Source organism: Podarcis gaigeae, assembly GCF_964106915.1.
Source record: "Podarcis gaigeae genome assembly, chromosome: 18".
Lineage (NCBI taxonomy): Eukaryota > Metazoa > Chordata > Lepidosauria > Squamata > Lacertidae > Podarcis > Podarcis gaigeae.
This window is the reverse complement of record NC_139696.1, coordinates 6888776-6914046: the sequence shown is the minus strand read 5'-3', so window position 1 is coordinate 6914046 and position 25271 is coordinate 6888776. Positions and strand designations below refer to the sequence as shown.

The 25271-nt window shown below is 47.1% G+C and overlaps 2 protein-coding genes across 5 annotated transcripts in view; both read left to right on the top strand.

Moving 5' to 3' along the window:
- The window catches only part of LOC310835517 (uncharacterized protein), a 691527-nt gene that overhangs the window by 619744 nt on the left and 46512 nt on the right, over positions 1–25271 (top strand). The gene's annotated exons all lie outside the window — the stretch shown is intronic.
- Positions 3433–22317, top strand: LOC310835682 (perilipin-3-like). Of its 4 annotated transcripts, none has more exons than XM_083720593.1 (9): positions 3433–3640; positions 7600–7667; positions 14613–14808; positions 16875–16957; positions 18697–18994; positions 20197–20396; positions 20742–20870; positions 20947–21538; positions 21676–22317. In XM_083720593.1, exons 2-8 carry the CDS (start codon positions 7608–7610, stop codon positions 21292–21294), a joined length of 1314 nt encoding a protein of 437 aa, XP_083576719.1. In that variant the 5' UTR covers positions 3433–3640; positions 7600–7607; the 3' UTR covers positions 21295–21538; positions 21676–22317. The 4 variants fall into 4 exon arrangements, with proteins under 4 accessions (XP_083576719.1, XP_083576720.1, XP_083576721.1 ...); XM_083720594.1 differs by having other exon boundaries at positions 3473–3640; positions 20950–21538; positions 21684–22317; XM_083720595.1 differs by having other exon boundaries at positions 3473–3640; positions 20950–21538.

Below are 25271 nucleotides of genomic sequence, written 5' to 3'. Positions count from 1 at the left end.
AACGATGGGGGTGGAGATGCTCCTTCAGGTCTACTGGGCTGAGGCTGTTTAGAGCTTTCAAGGTCAACACCAACACTTTGAATTGTGCTCAGAAACATCCTGGGAGCCGATGTAGGTCTTTCAGGACTGGTGTTATATGGTCCTGGCTGGCAGCCACGTTCTTAGTTGTCATGTCTGAGTCACCTTCCAAGGTGGCCCCACAAAGAGCGCTTTGCAGTAGTCCAAGCAGGAGATAACCAGAGCAGGGACCACTCTGGTAAGACAGTGTGCGGACGGGCAGGGTCTCAACCAGCATACCAGATGGTGCTTGTAGATTCAACACTCCTGGGTTTTCCAGCAACAGGAATTTGGAGGCATATTCAGACTACATTATAAGTCCCTGCCTCGTTCGTTTGTTCTTGTGACCATGTTGATGGTCAATAATTATAATAATTTATTTCTATGCCACCTATCTGCCTGGGTTGCCCCAGCTACTCTGGGCGGCTCTCAACAAAAAATAGTAAACACACAATACAAAACTTCCCTGAACAGCCTTATATTTTTAAGAAAAGAATCTCAAAAGTGGTTACAAACATACCTCAAAGCGTCAGATAAATCAATCCAGAATAAAACGCTGCTGAAGAAAATATACTTTCAAAGCAACGCAATGAACAAAACACATTCTCTCTTTTTTAATTGCTTTTTATTAAATTTTTCACAAACAAAAATAAAACAATCTTTTACAGTCATCATCTTATGTCATCTTGTTTACACTGCGTATATTCACGCCCAGACTTCCTTCCCGCTTCGGTTTTCTGAATATATGTCTTCTCTTGTAGATTCTTATTCACCTTCCATACACATCACAGGATTTATATCAACCCTGCTGTAGTCTTTAAACTTCTACAGTTACATCTTATATATGCCAAAATTTACCCCACTCTTCTTCAAACTTTGTCCCTTTTTGGTCTCAAATTCTGTAGGTTATTTTAGCTAATTCTGTATACTCAAAAAATTTAGCCTGCCATTCCATTATCGTTGGGGTCTCCTATAATTTCCATTTTTGAGCTACCAGTATTCTAGCTGCTGGAGTAGCATATTGGAATAATTTATGGTCCTCCTTAACTTCCTCCCCTATGATCACTAATAGAAAAGCTTCCGTTTTTTTTCGGGAATGTGTACTTAAGAAGTTTCCTCAGTTCATTATATATTAAGTCCCCCAAAATTTCATCTTTTCACACTCCCACCACATGTGGTAGAGATCCCCATCTTTTACAAAAAACGCATTCTCTTAAATGTTTTCAAAATAAAACATTACGAAGAGGTCGAGCGCAGAATGCACATTGAACGCAGCAAAGTTAAAACACACACAATATTTCGCTTAAATATTTTGAAATGATACTTTGCTGAAGTTCTTCCCTGGCTTCTTCTACAGCGTCTACTTTCGTAGCTGGAGTCCGTCCGGGTCCCGGCTTCCCAGGCCAGTAAGAAAAGCCTGCAAGGCAAGAAGAGGTCCTGCGAGGTGGAAGTTGGAGCTTTGGGGACATTCGGATCTGAAAGGAGAATGAAACAAGATTCGGAATATCCTATAGGCCTTACTCTTAAGTACGGAGGTTTGGCTGGAAGGAATGTGGATGCTGCTGGGTTGGAGTCTCCCCGAGATTTGGCTTTCAATATTAAAGACTATCAAAAAGACTGGCAGAGGGGGACATGAGGGAGATTTAAGAGCCTCGGATTTAAGATCTCCGGGTTGATGGCTTTCTGAGATTGATGGACTTATGCTGGGGACTGAAACCGGGAAGGGGGTACGGGTGGAATGGAAATTGGGAACTCAAAGTGTATATAATATAATTTGCTTTTTTTTATGAGAGTTGGGAAATTCGTGGAAGGGAATCTTTTACGAACTTAGAGAAACGTCTCAAGAATAAGTATTGATATATAGGTTTGGATGAGAGTTAAGGTTGCATAAAGTAAAAGTGGTTTTTAAAAATATTGTAAAATTAAGGATTTTGCTGGAAAGATGTTTGAAAAAGAAAATTATGCGGTTTTGGCAAAATGACATAAAGGATTAAGTAAAAATGAATTGAAGGAAGAGAGAATGTAAAATTACAGTATTTTAAAACAAATTAAGATAAAAATAAGGTTGGAAGGATTTGCTGAAACAGCAATTTAAATTAGAATACAAAATGGGAGGTGTGAGGAGGTCAAGGAAATAAGTAAAGGAAGAAAGTCATGTAAAGGGTTGCTTTGCTTTTTTCTTTCTTTTTTAATGATTGTATTTTTTCTGTCTTTTTTATTTTTCTTTTTTTCCTTTTTTCTTATTGTAACCTTAAAAATTTTGAATAAATATTATTTTTTTAAAAAGGAGAGGTCCTGCGAGACTCACAGCCAAAATTATGGCCAAGTCTCTCTTCTGGCAGGCCCCACGTGCCTTTTGTACACAACATACACAAAGTTCGCATTTGAAGTCTCCTCCCATATCACAGCCTCTGCTCCTGTGGGATTTCTGCCTGCAGTGCTGTAAGATGCCACCCGTAACACTAGCACCAGGAGTTAGGTAAAGGTAAAGGTAAAGGGACCCCTGACCATGAGGTCCAGTCGTGGCCGACTCTGGGGTTGCAGTGCTCATCTTGTTTTATTGGCCGAGGGAGCCAGCGTCCAGCTTCCGGGTCATATGGCCAGCAGGACTAAGCCGCTTCTGGCGAACCAGAGCAGCGCACGGAAACGCCGTTTACCTTCCTGCCAGAGCGGTACCTATTTATCTACTTGCACTGGTGTGCTTTCGAACTGCTAGGTTGGCAGGAGCTGGGACTGAGCTCACCCCATCGCGCGGACTTGAACCGCCGACCTTCTGATCGGCAAGTCATAGGCTCTGTGGTTTAACCCACAGTGCCACCCGCGTCCCAGCACCAGGAGTTATCTCCCGGGTAAAAAGGAATGCTATAAAGAAGGTTGTCTCTGAGCATAAGCAGAGTGGCGTTTCCACACTTCCCTGCACTCCACAATTTATCTGTGTCTCTGGGCAGACTGGAGAGCTGCAGTTTCCACCCGAATCATAAGCACATGTTTACTCAAAAGCAAGTCCCGCTGTTTTCAAGAGGGGAACTACTCCCAGGGAGAATGTGCCAAGGAATCCAATAGGGCTTACTCCGAAGTAAAGGAGGCATAGGATTGCAATTTTGCTTTTTTTTTTTTTGCTTATCAGCTTCATAGTTGTATCAGGAACCATTTTTTAAACTTGATTTTTCAGCAAGAGGGAATGACAGCAGTGCTGTGTCATTTAGCAGGCTGGGAACCCGCCCGCCCCCCAAGAAAATGAAGCTGCGAGGGGTTTGCTGCCCCGGTTGGATTTCTGCCTGCCAGTGCTACAGAAGATCGCAACGTCGGCTCCGAATTCGCCCACTTCCACTTTCATTTCCTCCAGCGGGGGTGGAGCTTCACTGTGCTCGTTTTGAACCAAACTTTCAGGAACTGGAGGAGAAAATCGCCTTCTCCCCCACCCTTCCCCTCTAACCCCACCCACATTCCGGAGCTCACATGATGCCTGTTTGCTCCTGATTGCAGACAACGAGAAAGGGGAGTCACTCCGGAGTATATTAAGAGGTGGGCGCGGGCGTGTCTCTTACAGTTGCTGGCGCTGAAACTCCGTCGGACCCATCAGGTGAGCTGAAAGACTTCTTTCTTTCTTTCTCTCTTTCTCTCTATCTTTCTCTCTTTCTCTCTATCTTTCTTTCTCTCTCTCTTTCTTTCTTTCTTTCTTTCTCTCTTTCTTTCTTTTTCTCTTTCTTTCTTTCTCTCTCTCTTTCTTTCTTTCTTTCTCTTTCTTTCTTTCTTTCTTTCTTTCTTCTCTTTCTCTCCCTCCCTCCCTCCCAATTCGGGTCAGATACTTCGAGAGCAATGGTTTCACTATCCATCTCTTCTTTTAATACTATTTCTGAGTCAGTCTTTGTAGGGCTGTACCTGGATTTGAAATATTTCGCTGCCTGCTGCAAGTTTTGGGGTGATGGCCAGCTTTTTAATTATTATCTCAAAGTCTAGGGATGTAACAGCTTGCTTAGTCGAGGTGTGCTTAAATCGCATTTCCCTGCACCCACCGAAATGCTGGGAGCTGTCGTTCATAGGGAGCTACAGTTAACAGCATGTTTTGCAAACTAAAGTTCCCCGGATTTTGGGGGTTGGGGTTAAATGCGCTTTCAGTGTGGGGGGATGAATGAGTAGGGCTTAAAGAGTAAAGTAGAGGCAAAAAAGCACCCTCTTTTCACGTATAGTATTTTAGAGTTGGAAGAGACCCCAACGGTCATCTAGTCCAAAGCCCTGGAATGCAGGAATCTCAACTGAAGCCCATCAATTGAATTTTATTACAGTGGTACCTCGGGTTAAGTACTTAATTCGTTCCGGAGGTCTGTACTTAACCTGAAACTGTTCTTAACCTGAAGCACCACTTTAGCTAATGGGGTCTCCTGCTGCCGCCGCGCCGCCGGAACACAATTTCTGTTCTCATCCTGAAGCAAAGTTCTTAACGTGAAGTACTATGTCTGGGTTAGCAGAGTTTGTAACCTGAAGCGTATGGAACCCGAGGTACCACTGTATTTCGGTCACAGACCAGTTCCAGCCCACATACAATATCAAGGAAGTCATAGAACACGATAGGGATACATTTGAGTTTGCAATTAGGTATAACAGGGACAAGACAGACATAGCAACAGTTAAAAAAATATATAAATTAAAACTTAGTCACTAACATATAACCTAAAATTATCATTTAAGGCCTTAATCATTATGATAGCACAGCATGTTCCCTAAGTTTTATGGCAATCGCACAGAATTTGGCTACCCTTAACGTGATCTCAGGATCCTTGATTTTAGACATTGAAGTTCAGATTCATTTGGAGATTTTTGCATAGCAGGGGTAATAAATACAGAGTGTATAACCCTGTAGAAATGTCAGCGTAACAAGGCATGAAACAGTTTCTACCTCCATCAAACCGCAGGGAGAGCGCTCTCAAGTGACCTGGAATGAGACCGTGGGCTGTTATGATTAGTAATTAGGTTAAGGTAAAGGGACCCCTGACCATTAGGTCCAGTCGCGGCCGACTCTGGGGTTGTGGCGCTCATCTCGCTTTACTGGCCGAGGTAGCCGGCGTACAGCTTCCGGGTCATGTGACCAGCAGGACTAAGCCGCTTCTGGCAAACCAGAGCAGTGCACGGAAATGCCGTTTACCTTCCCGCCGGAGCGGTACCTATTTATCTACTTGCGCTTTGACGTGCTTTTGAACTGCTAGGTTGGCAGGAGCAGGGACCGAGCAATGGGAGCTCACCCCGTCGCGGGGGTTCGACCTGCCGACCTTCTGATCGGCAAGTCCTAGGCTCTGTGGTTTAACCCACAGTGCCACCCGCGTCCCATATGATTAGTAATTACTCACTGACAAATGTTAACACCAGCTCAAAACAGCTTGCCATCTCAGAAATAAGGCATAAGGATCCTGAATGCCTTGGTACTCAGACGTTTTGGCTCCTGAACGCCGCAAACCCGGATCTTAAAAACACAATCAAACATCAAACATTAAAAACTTCACTGAACAGGGCTGCCTTCAGATGTCTTCTAAAAGTCAGATACAATGGTACCTTGGTTTACAAACTTAATCCGTTCCGGAAGTACGTTCTTAAACCGAAGCTGTTCTTAAACCGAAGCGCGCTTTCCCTAATGAGGCCTCCCGCCGCCGGCGCCCTTCCACTGTTCGAATTCTGTTCTTGGACCGAGGTAAAGTTCGCAAACCGGGACACTACTTCCGGTTTTGCGGAGTTCGTAAACCGAATCATTCGTAAACAGGACTGTTCTTAAACCAAAGTACCACTGTAGTTGTTTATTCCCGTGACATCTGATGGGAGGGCGTTCCACAGGGCAGGCGCCACCACCGAGAAGGCCCTCTGCCTGGTTCCCTGCAACCTCATTTCTCGCAGGGAGGGAACCGCCAGAAGGCCCTTGGAGCTGGACCTCAGTTGTCCGGGCTGGACAATGGGGGTAGCTGCAATTGCTTTGTTAAAGTTGGCTATCCGGTTCATCTGTGATGGGTTTTGTCTCTCCAAAGAGAAGTGATGTCGAAACAGCTCTGCTTGAGTAAATGGTGGGGAGTCTTGCAAAATTTATCTTTTTTGGGTGAAGGTTACAGTCCTTCCCATCTCAGAAAATGTGGCAAGAGTAGTTGTCTACGCGTACGGATTTGTCTTGCCAAACAAAGAAACTCTGAGTTGGAGGTTATTTGCCAAGCCAGCCCACCTCCCAAAAGCAAAGGATTCTCGGGAGCCTTTATACAGAGTCAGGCCAGTGGGTCTTATGATACCCAATGGCATCAATTCTCCAGGGTTCAAGGCCGCAACTGGGGATATCTGGATTCGAACTCGTGACTTTCAGCGTCCAAAGCCAATTCTGCTCCGCTGAACTTACATCCCTTCTCCAGGACTCCTGAGTGGCTCGCGACTGATTGATTGCCATTCAGAGTCTGTTAGGTTCAGTACTCAAATCCAATCATATAGAGACAGGCTGGAAAACAGAGTTGGCATTTTGCAAAAAAATAAAAGAAAAGAAAAATAAAAAATAAATAAAATAAATAAAATATATAATATAATTTAATAAAATAAAATGCCTAGTGCCAGATTTAAGACCTCTGCTCTACGCAGGGTGGATTTGATTTAAATCAAATCGATTTAAATCACTAGTCTGTAAAACTTGATTTAGATCAGTATTTTTTTTTTACAGAAAGACTCATTCTTGCTGCTATAATCTTGATTATTTCCAACCAGATGAAGCTTTCGTTTTTGGAGCAATAAATTTTCAGAGCGGTTTTTACAGTTATATCAAAAATTACCCGTTTGGTTATACTATTAGAAATACATAGACAGGCAATTATGAAATTATTGCGAGGTTTAATAAGTTGACTGTTTATACTTGGGCAACTATTCTCCTGTACTTTGTTGGAAGGAGAAAAACAATCATTCCCTTCATAGCAATTTAAACAATTTATTTAACCAAAACTGTAACATTATAGCATAGGTATCCATGTTTGTTAACTGATGTGGTTAAACAATTTTTTAAAAACCCATAGACTGAGTTTTAGCACACGGGAAAAACTTAAGACAAATCCTTATTTCCTGATGAATAGCCTTTGGACTATAATGTAACTTAAAGAGAAAATCTTTTTGCTCCAAAAGCATTTTAAAAATCCAGTTTTTTTAAAAAAAGATTTAAATTTAAAAAATGCGATTTTTAAAATTTATTTATTGATTTTTATCTACCCTGACTCCAAAGCACACGTGGTGCACAGATTTGCAACTCGGAAACCTTGAGCTAATTCCAGCCCCACGGCCTCGTTCCCTGTCAAGGAAAAGAGTGGGGTGTCTTTATTTTCTTTTTGCAAAGAGACTTGTCAGCAGCCCGTGACAAAGGCAGACGTGATTCTTCCCCCGATCCCAAATCGACCTTCTGGACCTTCTGAGCTGCTAATCACATGTGGCTGCCTTATCTCCCGGCCTCCAACTTGGGAATGTCTTTGTGGCCCTGGATTTTACCCCCAAGATTATCTCTGTATGTGTGACTCAAGAGAGTTTCTTATTCCTTCTTAGCTGCAAGAATGTCGTCCTCAGAAAGCGATGCCGCCGCCTCTACAGTAACCGAAGAACAGGACCCGAAAGTAAGTGTCTTGTTTTGTTTTTTCCAACGATTTGTCTTTTGTATAGTTCAACTTTCTTATACAGTGGTGCCTCGCAAGACGAAATTAATCCGTTCCGTGAGTCTCTTCGTATAGCGGTTTTTTCGTCTTGCGAAGCAAACCCATTGACATCTTAGAGGATTAGCGCTATTAGCGGTTTAGCGGCTTTTAGCGGATCAGCTGATAAGCGGCTTAGCTGCTTAGAAAAAGGGGGGGAAGGGGAAAAAACCCGCAGGAACTCGCAAGACATTTTCGTCTTGCGAAGCAAGCCCATAGGGGAATTCGTTTTGCGAAGCGCCTCCAAAACGGAAAACCCTTTCGTCTAGCGGGTTTTCCGTCTTGCAAGGCATTCATCTTGGGCACCACTGTAATTTCTATTTGGTATGTTGTTATAAACAAAATCTGCCCTTCTTCCCTTATGGGGTATCCAAGAGCCCGTATAGAGTCCTTAAGTGGGTTCCCTATCGGTAGGAGAAAATAACGGAGGCCAACCAGAGAATATTGAGAAGCAAAGCAGCTAATAAGCCTGATCTTTATTGATTTGTTGCAACAGGGTGCTCCCCTCATATGCAGGAGAGAGGAGGACCCCAAAGAAAGGTGTGCCCACCCTTATATAGACATTTTAAATTCTCTGCCCTGGAGCTCCAGACCATCCCCATAAATATCATACGTACATCATAGAAGGAGTGTAACCCAAGACCACCCCCCACAGACATCATAACTACATCACAGAAAAGGTGATCTACAACAGAAATCTGAGTGCGTAGTTTATCTCCTGTCTGGCAGGTTACCTGTTAATGGTCACTTGATTGGATTACCTGGGGAGCCTGGCCAGTCTTTTGTAATGATAAATAGTTCCTGAGCCAGGTCACAGGCTCACCCTATTCATACACAGACATACCCTTAAGACAGGATTTGTGAACGGAAAGAAAATGGGGAGGCTTTTCCATGTTGTTGTTTTTCCTGTGTGCCAGGTTATCTGATAATGCCTTATCTCAGGGGTCAGCAAACTTTTTCATCAGGGGGCCAGTCCACTGTCCCTCAGACCTTGTGGGGGGCCGGACTATATTTTGAAGGAAAAAAATCAACGAATTTCTATGCCCCACACACAAAACCCAGAGATGCATTTTAAATAAAAGCACACGTTCTACTCATGTAAAAACACCAGGCAGGCCCCACAAATAACCCAGAGATGCATTTTAAATAAAAGGACACATTCCACTCATGTATAAACATGCTGATTCCCGGACCGTCCGCCAGCCGGATTTAGAAGGCCATTGGGCCGGATCTGGCCCCCAGGCCTTAGTTTGCCTACCCATGCCTTATCTTTCCCGGTAGTCTGGCCATTCCTTTGAGATGGTGATTACCCAATTCCTGAGACAATGGGAAGGTTACCTCACCCCCCCACCTCCTTGCAGAGAAAACATTTGGTCAGTTTGGGAGTCAAAATGGTTTCAGGACGGTCTAAGGGAGCTGGGCATGTTTAGCCTGGAGAAGAGGAGGTGAAGGGGTGATATGATAGCCATGTTCAAATATATAAAAGGATGTCACATAGAGGAGGGAGAAAGGTTGTTTTCTGCTGCTCCAGAGAAGCGGACACGGAGCAATGGATCCAAACTACAAGAAAGAAGATTCCACCTAAACATTAGGAAGAACTTCCTGACAGTAAGAGCTGTTGGACAGTGGAATTTGCTGCCAAGGAGTGTGGTGGAGTCTCCTTCTTTGGAGGTCTTTAAGCAGAGGCTTGACAGCCATATGTCAGGAGTGCTCTGATGGTGTTTCCTGCTTGGCAGGGGGTTGGACTCGATAGCCCTTGGGGTCTCTTCCAACTCTGATTCTATGATTCCTGTGCTGATCTGTGTACGTGTTTGGTTGGTAAATTTATGGACATTTATTATATATACAGCGGTACCTCTGGTTAAGTACTTAATTCGTTCCGGAGATCCGTTCTTAACCTGAAACTGTTCTTAACCTGAAGCACCACTTTAGCTAATGGGGCCTCCAGCTGCTGCCGTGCCGCCGCCGCGCGATTTCTGTTCTCATCCTGAAGCAAAGTTCTTAACCCAAGATAATATTTCTGGGTTAGCGGAGTCTGTAACCTGAAGCGTATGTAACCCGAGGTACCACTGTACAAGGACCCCCACAAGCTTCCTGGCTTGAGTGCGAGATTTGAACCCGGGTCCCCTAGTCGAGCACTCTGACCACTGCACCACAGTGCCCTCCCATCAAATGCCGGCGAGGGGTTGCTTGGCAGATCCTTGCACAAATTGCCGACGGCGCAGGGCAGGGTTGGTGGCAAGGTCTAAGAGTTCGAAACGCATGCGGGAGATGACGTTTGGATCTTCCCCAGAAACAACGGGGGCTACTCTAAAGAGCAGAAAGCTTTAATAATAATAATAATAATTTATTATTTGTACCCTGCCGATCTGGCTGGGTTTCCCCAGCCGCTCTGGGCGGCTTCCACAAAGACCAAAAATACACTAATATGTCAAACATTAAAAACTTCACTGAACAGGGCTGCCTTAAGATGTCTTCTGAACCCACAGAACACATTTTAATGAGCTGTCCCTTCTACAACGATTTAAGACAGTATCTTATAACCCCATACTTACCCCAGCTTAGTCCCCGACAAAGAGGAAAGCAGACAGCATATCTGCTAAATAAGTCTTCTAGGAAAACAACTTTGTCAGTGGCTAAATTCCTTTTCCTGGCACTCAAGCGTCGGAAACGTACAATTGAATGCCTTGATGTGGGTTATCTGTTTAGTGCTGTGGCCCTACCTTATTCATGTACCCCTATGATGCTTTAGTTCATAATTCTGTATTGTGTTTTATTTCTGTGTTTTATTTCTGACTATCGGTCGAATAAAGGAAATTGATTGATTGATTCTTCTGAATGTCAGGTAGTTGTTTATCTCTTTGACATCTGGTGGGAGGGCGTTCCACAGGGCGGGTGCCACTACCGAGAAGGCCCTCTGCCTGGTTCCCTGTAGCCTCAACTCTCGCAATGAGGGAACCGCCAGAAGGCCCTCGGAGTCGGACCCCAGTGTCTAGGAAGAACGATGGGGGTGGAGACGCTCCTTCAGGTATACTGAATTAAAGTTAATGCTTAATACATTACTTCTGGTTAATGAGCCACTATAGCTGCCAGAGAGCTGTGAAAATTCAACTCCCAGGCTTTTTAGACCCATCTACCCATGTACTAGGGACGCGGATGGCGCTGTGGGTTAACTATGGGGGTGGAGATGCTCCTTCAGGTATCCTGGGCCGAGGCCATTTAGGGCTTTAAAGGTCAGCACCAACACTTTGAATTGTGCTCGCAAACGTACTGGGAGCCAATGTAGGTCTTTCAAGACTGGTGTTATGTGGTCTCGGCGGCCGCTCCCAGTCCCCAGTCTAGCTGCCGCATTCTGGATTAAGCGCTGGAGCTTGCCGTTTCAAAATCTCTGCTCAAATGTGATTGCAGCAAAGTGGCACAAAGGCAGCCCCATCTCACGGGAGCAAAAGTCAAGTGCTTGGTTTGGTCTATTTCCAAGGAATTGCATTTAATGGGCTGCATTCACAACCCTCCCCAGGCCTGACCGTCTTGCGGAGCGAAGCTGAAATAACGAAACTGTCTGGTTCTATTTAGTGGCAAAGGTGAGCACCGAAACTATGAATTGTACTTGGCAATGGCAGCCAAGTAACAGATTGATAGACAATCAGGGCTCCTCTACAAACATTTAAAGGGCATTACTGCAGACTGTAAGGGACGCGGGTGGCGCTGTGGGTTAAACCACAGAGCCCAGGACTTGCCGATCAGAAGGTCGGCGGTTCGAATCCTGCCGATGGAGTGAGCTCCCATTGCTTGGTCTCTGCTCCTGCCCACCTAGCAGTTCGAAAGCACGTCAAAGTGCAAGTAGATAAATAGGTTTTGCTCTGGCGGGAAGGTAAACGGCATTTCCGTGCGCTGCTCTGGTTCGCCAGAAGCGGCTTAGTCCTGCTGGCCACATGACCCGGAAGCTGTACGCCGACTCCCTCGGCCAGTAAAGCGAGATGAGCGCCGCAACCCCAGAGTCGGCCACGACTGGACCTAATGGCCAGGGGTCCTTTTACCTTTTTACTGCGGACTGTAGTTAACTCTCGCTTTCCAAGAGCTGAAATTCCCAGCTCCTTTAAACTACAGTTCCCAGGAATCTTTGCCAGCAAGGGGAGACAGAAGTTGTGTGTTTTAAACACACATTGGATGTGCTTAAATGTATATTCTCTTGCATTGCCGGTTGAGGGACCTCTAAGCGTGGCTGGTGTTTTAATATTTTTTTGTGATAATTTTATTATTAGAACCCTGCCCATCTTACCGGGTTGGCTCAGCCACTCTGGGAGGCTTCCAGCATATACAATAACACAATAAAATATGAAACAACAAAAAACTTGCCTATGCAGGGCTGCCTTGAGGTGTCTTCTAAAGTTCTTCTGAGCTTTGCCAGTTTACAACCTCATTAGCCTGACTAGCCAACAGTGACTTTTAGTTCATAGACAGCAAATGATTCCATTGTGAGGTCGGCTGGGCCGAGAGATGACAGTGACTGTCTTCGGCTTGGGGCAGGATTCGAACTCAGGGTGCTCTAATCACTGTATATGCATGACAGCACATTTTTATTATTTTTTATTACCATATTTTTCGCTCTATAAGATGCACCAGACCGCAAGACGCACCTAGTTTTTGGAGGAGGAAAACAAGAAAAAAAATATTCTGAATCTCAGAAGCCAGAACAGCAAGAGGGATCGCTGCGCAGCGAAAGCAGCAATCCCTCTTTCTGTTCTGGCTTCTGGGATAGCTGCACAGCCTGCAGTCGCTCCATAAGACGCACACACATTTCCCCTTACTTTTAATGAGGGGAAAAGTGAGTCTTGCAGAGCAAAAAATATGGTAATTTTTATTGAAGTTTTTATCTCTACAAAATTAACAGAAAGAAAGAAACGTTTCTTTCGCATGACAGCGCGGTTGTCTTCCCTCTGCCCATCGACCTGCGAGCCACAATGCCCCGGTTAACCGCAATTTCTAGTTTTTCCTATAACTTTTATCGAGGGGCAAACTCCATGCCGAAACTCAGAACGCCAAATCTTTGGCAGCTGTGGGCTCCTGCGGAGAACTAAACTGCTCTTCTTTAATCCCCTTTTCTGGCTTCTACGTTCAGAGGCTCACAAATGGACTAGAGGCCAGAGTTCGAATCACGCTGCGTCATGAAACTCATGACTCCCATGCTATCTCTCGCCCCAACCTACTTTATGAGGTGAAATGTCCAGGTTGCACAATCGGCTTTGATTTATTCATTTGTTTGCAAGGAGACTGAATTGTGACAACCAAGACTTCTGCTGCGGCAGCGCTGGAAAAACTTCCTTTCATAGCTGTCAACTTACAGATTTGAAAATAAGGGACCAGCAGCCTCAAAAATAAGGGATCAGCAGCCAAAATAAGGGATTTTCCGGGCACAAGTATGTTCGACTTCTGAGCCCCTCCGAGCCAAAGGCTCTGAACCCAGCCAGCAGCCAAACGAAGCCTCATCAATAAGGGACAGCAGCGGGACATGGCACTGGGATAAGGGACTGTCCCGCCAAATAAGGGACACTTGACAGCTATGCTTCCTTTTCGCTAGTTTGCTTTTGCAGAATCTCTTGTCTCGGATAATATTCCCTCCTTGAAGCCGCTAAGACCCTCAGAACCCCAGCTGGCCTCGTGGAATATAGTCAGAAGGGACCCTGAGGGGCATCTCTTCGTATTTCCCAAAGGATTATCAACGAATAATAACCACATTGCCCGCAAAAGCCCTAGGTTTATATATCTGCGTTAATATCCTCCATTCTTTTTCTCCTCTGTCCCCAACCCAAAGAAACCCGGTCAGAATGTAGCAGGCAAGGTCTTGATGAATCTAGTTTCACCTCTTTCCATACTTTAACGCAATTGTTCTGGGAAAAAGCTGCAGTCTTTGTGTGTTAACGAAATACCCAAATATGCCAATTTTTCCCCACCCCAATGCCCGTTTTGTTTTGCAGATTTTTTTGGCCCGGATTTTAGTTTTATCTTCGTTTATATAGAAGCCAGCTAAGTCTCCAAATTGTTTTATCTTCCTTCTTACCTGGGACACTGAGGTCCAGCGCCGAGGGCCTTCTGGCGGTTCCCTCCCTGCGAGAAGTGAGGTTACAGGGAACCAGGCAGAGGGCCTTCTTGGTGGTGGCGCCCGCCCTCTGGAACGCCCACCCATCAGATATCAAGGAAATAAACAACTGTCTGACTTTTAGAAGACATCTGAAGGCAGCCCTGTTTATGGAAGTTTTTAATGTTTGATGCTGTATTGTTTTTAACGCTCGATTGGGAGCTGACCCGAGTGGCTGGGGAAACTCAGCCAGATGGGTGGGGTATAAATAATAAATTGTTGTTGTTGTTGTTGTTACTACTACTTGGACACGGGTGGTGATGTGGGTTAAACCACAGAGTCTAGGACTTGCCGATCAGAAGGTCGGCGGTTCGAATCCCCGTGACGGGGTGAGTTCTCGTTGCTCAGTCCCTGCTCCTGCCAACCTAGCAGTTCGAAAGCATGTCATGTGCAAGTAGATAAATAGGTACAGCTCTGGCAGGAAGGTAAACAGTGTTTTCGTGTGCTGCTCTGGTTCACCAGAAGCGGCTTAGTCATGCTGGCCACATGACCCGGAAGCTGTATGCCGGCTCCCTCGGCCAGTAAAGCGAGATGAGCGCCGCAACCCCAGAGTCGGTCATGACTGGACCTAATGGTCAGGGGTCCCTTTACCTATTTTTATTATTATTTATTATTACTTACCGTCTTTGTATTTCCCAAAGGATGATCAACAAATAATAACTGCGTCGCCCGCAAAAGCCCTAAGTTTATATATCTGTGTTTATATCTTCCATTCTTTTTCTCCTCCCGGTCAGAATGTCGCGGGCAGGGTTGCCAACCTCCCACTGGTTAGTTCCGCCTACAACATGGTCTCTGCGGCGTATACATCCACGAAGGAAAGCCATCCCTATGTGAAATCCGTCTGCGACGTGGCCGAGAAAGGCGTCAAGACCATTGCTTCGGCGGCTGCCAGCGGCGCTCAGCCCATCTTGAGCAAACTGGAGCCCCAGAGTGAGTAGCCTCCCCAGTTGCCGGGGGGGGGGGTTGCCAGGGGCGGGGTTTTTTTGCCGTTCTGCTTGCTCTGGTAGGAATGCTGAATTTTGCATTTCGTCTGTGTTTTGGAGGAAAACAGGAGACCTTGCCTTGATAACAATAGTAATATAGTGGTGCCCCGCAAGACGAACGCCTCGCAAGATGGAAAACCTGCTAGACGAAAGGGTTTTCCGTTTTGGAGGCGCTTTGCAAAACGAATTTCCCTATGGGCTTGCTTCGCAAGACGAAAATTTCTTGCGAGTTCCTGCGGGTTTCCCCCCCTTCCCCCCCTTTTCCTAAGCCCTAAGCCGCTTATCAGCTGATCCGCTGAAAGCCGCTAAACTGCTAATAGCGCTAATCCTCTAAACTGTCAATGGGCTTGCTTTGCAAGAGGAAAAACCGCTATACGAAGAGCCTCACGGAACGGATTAATTTCGTCCTGTGAGGCACCACTGTAATAAAATTTTATTTATAACCCCCCTCCCCAGCCGAAGCCGGGCTCAGAGCAGCTAACAACAATAAAAGGAACACAGCATTCTAAAACCATTTCATTTTAAAATCAAATTAAGGGCAACCATTGGGCTACAGTTCTGTGAGGATAACCAAAGGAGGGGGTCAGACTGTGCCTTGGCCAAAGGCCTGGTGGAACAGCTCTGTCTTGCAGGCCCTGCGGAAAGATGAACCCTACAATCTAAAATCCAGGGTATGTCAAAAGCCCGATTGCTTGGCTGCAGGAGTGCCAGCTTGGCCCCGCAACCGTGGGTGCCCAGGGCCGTGGGTAAACCGCCAAGCCTCTTGGACTTGCTGATCAGAAGGTCGGCGGTTCGAATCCCCACGACGGGGTGAGCTCCCGTTGCTCGGTCCCTGCTTCTGCCAACCTAGCAGTTCGAAAGCACACCAGGGCAAGTAGATAAATAGGTACCACTGCAGCGGGAAGGTAAACAGCGTTTCTGTGCACTCTGGTTTCTGTCACGGTGTCCCGTTGCACCAGAAGCAGTTTATTCATGCTGGCTGCATAACCCGGAAAGCTGTCTGTGGACAAACACCGGCTCCCTCGGCCCGAAAGCGAGATGAGCGCCGCAACCCCATCATCGCCTTTGACTGGACTTAACCGTCCAGGGGTCCTTTACCTTTACCTTGCAGGGCCCCGGCCCCTTCATGGGGAATTTTCTGGGTGCTTGAGCACCCAGGGCCCCAGGGAGTTGGCAACTATGCTTGGTTGAAAGCTCTGGAGAACATCGTTATTATCTCTTATATATTTAAGTTTCATCCTGAAAGGAAGCCCAGGGCAGTAAATTGACTCCAGGATGATGATGATAATGATGATGATTAATAGTTCACCCATCTGACTGGGAAAGGTCATGGGAAGAGATTGTAAAATTTACAGCGTTCTGTGCGTTGAAGGACAACTATATGAAATTATTATTATTGTTATTATTAATTTATTATTTATACCCCACCCATCTGGCTGGGTTTCCCCAGCCACTCTGGGTAGCTTCCAACAAATTTAAACACAGTAAGACATCAAACATTAAAAACTTCTCTAAACAGGGCTGCCTTCAGATGTCTTCTAAAAGCCAGATAGTTCTTTATCTCCTTGACATCTGGTGGGAGGGCGTTCCACAGGGCGGGCGCCACCACTGAGAAGGCCCTCTGCCTGGTTCCCTGTAACTCTCGCAGGGAGGGAACCGCCAGAAGACCCTCGGAGCTGGACCTCAGGGTCCCCTCTGTGGGATGCCCCCCCCCCATCAGATATCAGTGAAATGGGTAATTCTACAACCTTTAGAAGACATCTGAAGGCAGCCCTCTATAGGGAAGCTTTTTAACATTTAATGTTTTGTTATGTTTTTATATGTTGGAAGCCGCCCAGTGTAGCCAGAGCAAGCCAGTCAGATGGGTATGGTACAAATAAATTATTATTATTATTATTAATTAAGAATGTGAAAAGGCGTGGGGAAAGAAAAGTATACTATATCGCCGAAAGAATTAACAATTACAATTCCATATATTCTTCTCTAATATTATTGCTATTATTCCTCATTCAGTTTCAACAGCCAACGAGTTTGCCTGCAAAGGGCTGGACAAGCTGGAGGAAAACCTGCCGATTCTTCAACAGCCCACCGATAAGGTAAATAGCGATGTTCTTCCTGGAGGATAGGATTCACTGTTCCCTCTTCAAATGTCCAGGGAATTCTTCAATGTGTATTAACTCTGCAACGTCCTAGCTGGGTTAAACAAGTTAGGGAAGTCCCAGGAAGAGATTAAGGGGGCGGACTGCGGACTGCTGTTTGTTTTAAGTGCATGCACTTAATGTGAACATCAGGCTGGCTGTTGGATCAGGCCACTAATTTATTGTTTAAAGGTAAAGGGACCCCTGACCATTAGATCCAGTCATGTCCGACTCTGGGGTTGCAGCGCTCATCTCGCTTTATTGGCCGAGGGAGCCAGCGTACAGCTTCCGGGTCATGTGGCCAGCAGGACTGAGCCGCTTCTGGTGAACCAGAACAGCGCACGGAAACACCCTTTACCTTCCTGCCGGAGCCGTACCTATTTATCTACTTGCACTGGCATGCTTTCAAACTGCTAGGTTGGCAGGAGCAGGGACCGAGCAACGGGAGCTCACCCTGTCGCGGGGATTCGAATCGCCAACCCTCTGATCAGCAAGCCCTAGGCTCTGTGGTTTAACCCACAGCGCCACCCGTGCCTATCTGGCTGGGCTTCCCCAGCCACTCTGGGTGCGGCTCCCAGCAGAATATTAAAAGCGCAATAAAACATGCGGAAGTGCCAAACTCCTTAGAGGTCTCCTACAAGTCCCCAGATGCATTTCAAATGCATGGGTTAGACTAGAAAGGGGGATGATGAGAGTGGAGGCTTATATCCACCTGACATCAATCTATAAATGGCTGACACTGAATCTGCTCCCCTGAGGAATAGCCCCACTGATCTGCGACCGGCTCCAGTCAGGCTGGCAGACTGCAGTCCTGAACACCCTTCAGAAACTGGGTTTTGCCCCTCAAGCCCTTCTAAGTCTGGGGTTGGGCCAGGCATAAGTTACGGTCAGGCAAAGAATCATAGACACCGAGAGACAACAGGACTGCGCAATTGGAGAAATCAAGAGATGTATAGCCGCACTGGCAGCATATCTCTTCTTTCTCGTATCCAAAAATGCAAGAAGGGCTTTTACACTCGCCAGAAGCTGGGCTCTGCCCTCGCCCGTCCTTTAAAGGAGCCTTTAAAAAAGTCCCATATGCTCAGAGACTTTGCGCCTGTTCATTGGGGGGAGATAGGAAGCCCAGAGCGCTTGTTCTTTAGATCAGTGTTTCCCAACCTTGGGCCTCCAGCTGTTTTTGAACTACAATTCCCATCATCCCTGACCACTGGTCTTGCTATCTAGGGATGATGGGAGGTGTAGTCCAAAAACAGCTGGAGGCCCAAGGTTGGGAAACACTGCTTTATATGTCCCTTTTAGGAAGAGGCACGGAGTGAGACCATTGATCCCCTGCTGGTGAGGCTCGCTGACCTCCCAGAAAAGCAAAAATTTGACCATTTCCTGTTAGGCAAAGATCATAAGATGACCCGGATGGTCGCCAGATTCCGTGTAGGCACAGACCATCCCCCGACCCAAACTAGTCCGTTAAGAAAATCCCCAAACTTGGTTCCATCAGTGACTCTGGGTCATCTCTCTGCTTTAGCTTATCTTAAAATTTTAAGTGTCTATACGCTTATCGCATTTATAAATTTTAAATTTATTGTTGTACATTGTTTTATCCCTTCTGGGATTGCACCCCCAAGTGCGTTTTATAAGCTGGTTTCCGACCGTAATAAATTATCTATCTATCTATCTATCATTACGGAACTGTCCTCTAGATCATTTCAGGCACCAAAGATTTGGTGACCTCCACCATGACGGGAGCCAAGGACGCCATCAGCAGCACGGTCTCGGGTGCGAAGGACGCCGTTGCCAGCACCGTGACCGGGATGGTGGATCGAACCAAGGAGGTGGTCCAGGGGGGCGTCGAGATGACCAGGTCGGCGGTGGCCAGCGGAGTCAACACAGTGATGGGTTCTTCTGTGGGGCAGATGGTGACCAGCGGTGTGGATGCTGTGCTGGGGAAATCGGAACAGATGGTGGACCAGTACCTTCCCATGACGGATGAGGAGCTGGGTGAGGCCCCTGCACGCTTTCAGCTCTCCACAGAGTTGGAAAAGACCCTGGTGGACATCTAGACCAACCCGGGAAGAGTTGCTGGGTTGTTTCCCAAGGCTGAAAATATCAGCAGGCTAGGGTTACAGGGCAACCCGCGACCTAGGGTTTCTAAAATGGGCTTTGTTTAGTGCTCCTGGGAGAGCCCCGAAATTGTTAACAAGAGCCCTGTGAGGGAGACCGCTTCTGTCTCCATAAGCAGTGATAGTAATAATATATTACTTATACCCTGCCCATCTGGCTGGGTTTCCCCAGCCACTCTGGGCAGCTTCCAACAGAATATTAAAATACGATGGTCCGTTAAACAGTAAAAGCTTCCCTAAACAGGGCTGCCTTCAGATGTCTTCTAAAAGTCTGGAAGTTGTTTTTCTCTTTGACATCTGGTGGGAGGGCGTTCCACAGGGCAGGTGCCACTACCAAGAAGGCCCTCTGCCTGATTCCCTGTAACTTGGCTTCTTGTAGCAAGGGAACCACCAGAAGGCCCTCGGAGCTGGACTTCAGTGTCTGGGCAGAACGATGGGGGTGGAGACGCTCCTTCAGGTATACTGAATTAAAGTTAATGCTTAATGCATTACTTCTGGTCAATGAGCCACTATAGCTGCCGGAGAGCTGTGAAAATTCAAGTCCCAGGCTTTTAAGACTCATCTACCCATGTACTAGGGATGCGGGTGGCGCTGCGGGTTAAACCACAGAGCCTAGGACTTGCCGATCAGAAGGTCAGCAGTTCGAATCCCCACGACGGGGTGAGCTCCCGTTGCTCGGTCCCTGCTCCTGCCAACCTAGCAGTTCGAAAGCACGTCAAAGTGCAAGTAGATAAATAGGTACCGCTCCGGCGGGAAGGTAAACGGTGTTTCTGTGCGCTGCTCTGGTTCGCCAGAAGCAGCTTAGCCCTGCTGGCCACATGGCCCAGAAGCTGTACGCCGGCTCCCTCGGCCAAGCGAGATGAGCACCACAACCTCAGAATCAGCCATGACTGGACCTAATGGTCAGGGATCCCTTTACCTTTACCCATGTACTATTTGAAATCCAAGGGGAGCCAGATGTGGATTATTTTTTTCCAGCTCTCCTACCCCCCTAGGTTTTTGCCTCAGGTGCCAAACTGTCTCTGGCCAGCCCTGAAGTGTTTCCAAGAAGACATTGAAAGCTCTTGGGTTTTCTCCTAGCTAAACTGGCCACTGCTGTCGAGGGTTTTGAAATCGCCACCGTGGAGCAGCAGAAGGAGCAGAGGAGCTACTTTGTGCGCCTGGGGTCTCTCTCGACCAAGGTCCGCCACCGAGCCTACCAGCACTCTTTGGGCAAGCTGAGGGATGCCAAGCAAAGCACCCAAGATGCCCTCGCCCAGCTGCACCAAACCATCGAGCTGGTAAGAAGCGTTCTGGATAGAGCAAGGAGATGGGGCAGCCCAGATATTGCTGGGCTTGCAACTCCCACCAGGGCCCCAGACAGCATCAGTGATTTGGGGAGGGGTGGCGGACCTTCTGATCGGCAAGTCCTCAGCTCTGTGGTTTAACCCACAGCAACACCTGTGTCCCGGGATATCAAATCCAAACAACAACAACAACTCCTCCTCCTCCTCCTCCTCCTCCTCCTCCTCCTCCTCCTCCTCCTCCTCCTCCTTCTTCTTCTTCTTCTTCTTCTCCTCCTCCTCCTCCGCCTTCTTCTTCTTCTTCTTCTTCTTCTTCTTCTTCTTCTTCTTCTGTCCTCCCAGATGGAACATGTCAAACAAGGCATGGATCAGAAGATCCAAAGTGGCCAGGAGAAGGTTCACCAGATGTGGAAGCAATGGAGTCAGAAGCAGTCCCCCGAGCTGAGCCAGAAGAACGTCCCTGAGCCCGAGGTAAGTCACTTTCAGAAGGTCCCCGTGATGTGTCCCAGCCTTTGCAAAACCTTGACGTGCTCTTGCCCTCTTCCAGCAGATGGAGACTCAAGCCTTGGAGGTCTCCCGCAGCCTGGCCCAGCAGATTCAGTCGGCCACCATGACGTTGGTCTCCAACCTCCAAGGCCTACCAGCCAACCTCCAGGAAAAAGTGGGCCTCCTCCGCCAGAACGCTGAGGAGCTCCGCATAGCCTTTGTGTCCGCCAATTCCTTCCGTGACCTCTCCGGCAGCATCTTGGCCCAGAGCAGGGAGAAGGCCTCCAAGCTCCGCGAACTGACCGACGAGTTGATGGACCACGTGGTGCACAACGCCCCCCTGTCTTGGCTGGTGGGACCCTTTGCTGCGTCCGGCAAGGCAGAGGCAGAGGAAATAGAGATGCAGTAGTAGCGTCTAAGAGTGCCAGACACTTAAAAAAAATATATACACCGTATTTTTCACTCTGTTAGACATACTGGACGATTGGACGCACCTAGTTTTTAGGGAGACTAAAGACTTCGTTCCGTGGCTAAGCCAGAAGCTAGAACAGCCAGCGGGATCTGGCTCACTGTTCTGGCTTCTTCTTTAGCCGCACACAGCCTCTTCCGCTGGGTGAGGCTGCGCGCGGCTATGGCAGAAGCCAAGACAGCCAGTGGGATGCATCCTGCTCGCTGTCCTGGCTTCCTCTTTAGCCGCACGTAGCCTTCATCCCTTCCTGGCTCCCCCAAGAGCCGCGCTTCCTTTAAAGAGCGTGCGGAGTGGGGGGGGGGCTTTTCCCTGAGGAGGCAGAAGGGCAGCTCCACGCGCCTCTTTAAAGGGAGCGCTGAGCAGAGCCTCCCGCCCTCATTCTCTGCATAAGACCACACACACACATAATTCCCCTTCCTTTTTAGGAGGGGAAAAGTGCATCTTACAGAGCGAAAAATACGGTATATATATATTTGTTCCCAGCATCCAGGCAGGCCTTGAACCACAGAGAAGACACATCCATTTAGTTCAGTAAATTTGAGAGGGAGTTTTTTTGAGGGGTTCACTTGCTGTTTTTGCCTCTCTCCTCGGTCAGGCACCAGCTTAGCTGAAAAGTCATCTTGGACTCAACTCCTTGCGCTTTTCTGTACCCAAAGGAGGAGTACTTCTTGCTGAGGGGTGGGCCACAACCTAGTTAAGAACAAATCCCATTTTCTTCTCCTTTCCTCCCAAAATACTTTCCTCTAAGTAAAGCTTAATTGACTGATCCTAAATCTCAAGACAACGGAATATTTGGGTGGAGGTGAAATGAGATTGCAGTTCCACTTCCTCTCAGCCATCCATGTGTCCCTTAAAGCCTGTTCTTGTATGGAATTTGTCCCACGATTTCCTCCTAGCTCCACGTGTCACATTATGTACACTCATTGCCTTGATTCGTAAATAAAACACTTGTCGCATTGAAAACACGAGCCATCTTGAATGAGCAGGGAGGTGGGCAACTGTCTTGCTGGTCAACAATCTATGTGGGCCACCTGTGAGGTCCCTTGGCGGATAGGGTTAGGGACTCCTGGGGGAGGTGGAATAGTGAGGACTAGAATCTTGATGGCGGATGACATGAGGTGGGAAAGATCCTGCATGCGGTTCAGCATGAAGTTGTGAAGGAATGGGTTTCCCAAACCCCAAAACTGACTGTGCGGGCAGTTTGAAACTGAACCAAAATCACCTATTTTCCCTTAGCTAAAATGCTTTAACTTGAGTTCTTGAGCTGGAACCCAGCTGTATTGGAGCCCTGTCCTTTATCAGTTTGTGACGGCAAGGATGGCCTTGACTGTACCAGTAGAACAGAGAAGACATGTCTGTGCCTTATCTTACGTCCTGACCACAAAAATGCACAGACCTAGTCTGGGAACAGCGCCAGAGTGTGTTCTCGGAGATGATGACCTCTTGCTTCGCGATAAGAGTAGGAACGGGAAAATCCTTTTATGGTCAGAAGTACAGGAAGGGAGATCCTTTTATGGTTAAGAATAACAGAGCAGGAACATATGTGACATATGTGAAGTCAACCTGCGTACATAGGCTGACGTGGTTGGATTCCTGGGGAAGGAGGGAGAGGGTGCCTGGAGGATATATATACTGCATGAAACTTCTCATTTCTTTGGACTTGCTGTGGACTCACAAATGCCTTCTGCTATCCGGAGAGCAGAATAAATTCTTTCATTGAACCAACCTTGGTGTCATTTGACTTCCTCCCTCCTGTCCGGGAGCAATGCAGACCCAATCAGTGAACTCCAATAAGGCTACAGTTGGCTGAACTGAGGGAACTGGAGGAAGTTGAGGACTTGGACCAACCCAGAAAATGTCATAAATGTGACGGGAATCTTAAGGATTGTAGGAAAGGGTATCTTGAGTAAGTATTATCCGCTAGTGAGTGATGTAGCAGAGCAGAGTCCCCTCAATATAGGTGGAAGCTAGTTTGGAGATTCGGGAGGACCTTAACAAATAAAATGGCAACCCCATTTTATCAATATCAAATTACAGTACCCATCCAAATATAAATCAACTATACAACCAATTGAGAGAGGCGGGTGGCGCTGTGGGTTAAACCGCAGAGCCTAGGACTTGCCGATCAGAAGGTCGGCGGTTCGAATCCCCGCAACGGGGTGAGCTCCCGTTGCTCGGTCCCTGCTCCTGCCTACCTAGCAGTTCGAAAACACGTCAGAGTGCAAGTAGAAAAATAGGTACCACTCCGGCGGGAAGGTAAACGGCGTTTCCGTGCGTTGCTCTGGTTCGCCAGAAGCGGCTTAGTCCTGCTGGCCAAATGACCTGGAAGCTGTACGCCGGCTCCCTCGGCCAATAAAGCGAGATGAACGCCGCAACCCCAGAGTCGGCCATGACTGGACCTAATGGTCAGGGGTCCCTTTACCTTTACCTTACCACAAAGACCAGGCATGGGGCATCTTCTTCAGTTGGGAAGTTCCATTTGTGTCCTGGCCTTGGGCAACTTTCCAGGAGCTGTATAAGTTAGTGGCAGGTGGGCAGAATGCGACTTTGGACCTGTTAAACGTTCATGCTAGGCAAACCTCTCCTGCGTACACACACCTCCACCCAAGTTAAGCAATATGTGTTCTCAAGAGTTCATTCCCAGCAGGCGAAAACAACCCCCTGGGGCGTGTGGATTCACCCATTTGGGTTTCTGGTTCTGATTCTCCCAGCCGTCAGTTCAGTTTGCAGTTTCCACTTCAGTTTTGTGGATCTTTCCGTTAAGGTCCTCCTGAAAGTTTGTTGGTGGATTTCTCCCACCCAATTTTCACGCTTTTATACGCAGTTCTGCCTAACATGCACATTTTGTGCACAGCAAGGCTCGTGGGTGTAAAATGGATGCCTTCTTAAATGTCGGTTTCGCTCATATGCATTTTTATGCATACTTGACCCTAGCACAGTATATTGCAACACGTTACAGTGGTACCTTAGGTTACAAACACTTCAGGTTACAGACTCCGCTAACCCAGATGTAGTACCTAGGGTTAAGAACTTTGACCCAGGATGAGAACAGAAATTGCACAGCGGCAGCAGCGGGAGGCCCCATTAGCTAAAGTGGTACCTCGGGTTAAGAACAGTTTCAGGTTAAGAATGAATTCCGGAACGAATTAAGTTCGTAACCAGAGGTACCACTGTACATGTCTGGAGAACGGCATTGCAAAATTCAGAGAAGTTGTGTTTTGAAGGAGGTCTGCGTTTCAGTTTGGGGTAAGTGTGAACTTGAAATATGGGATAGTATTAAGTTTCTTCCCATTCCTGTGTGTGGAGCAGGGCTGCTGAGGAGTGCAGTACAGTGGTACCTCAGGTTACAGACTCCGCTAACCCAGAAATAGTGCTTCAGATTAAGAACTTTGCTTCAGGATGAGAACAGAAATCGTGCTCCGGTGGTGCGGCAGCAGCGGGAAGCCCCATTAGCTAAAGTGGTGCTTTGGGTTAAGAACAGTTTCAGGTTAAGTACGGACTTCCGGAACAAATTAAGTACTTAACCCAAGGTACCACTGTACTCTGGAGGCCTGAGATACAGAATTGTCCATAATGCACTGGGACAAAAACCCCACCCCACCCCATAAAAATGTCTTATCAGTGACTCTTAACCTTTTTAAGGACACTGACCCCTTTGGGAATCTGATGAAAGCGAGCGACCCCACCCTCACCAAAGCAATGGGCGTAATATATACACAACATTTTTGCATACTGTTTATTTTATTGCATTGTGGTTGGGATTTGCCCAGATTACGGACTCCCATAGACCATAGCATAAGAAGTGCTTGTCTCCTGAATTCTTCCATTTGAGCTGTTTTACCCATGGTGATGTAACCTATCACTGTCATTAATAATAGTGATAATTCAATAATAATAAGGCTGGGCCTCCCCAGCCA

Coding starts and splice junctions, on each gene's coding strand:
- LOC310835682 (XM_083720593.1), top strand. CDS start 7,608: ATGTCGTCCTCAGAAAGCGATGCCGCCGCCTCTACAGTAACCGAAGAA. Junction 7,668..14,612: donor CCGAAGAACAGGACCCGAAA/GTAAGTGTCTTG, acceptor CCTCCCGGTCAG/AATGTCGCGGGCAGGGTTGC. Junction 16,958..18,696: donor TTCAACAGCCCACCGATAAG/GTAAATAGCGAT, acceptor ACTGTCCTCTAG/ATCATTTCAGGCACCAAAGA.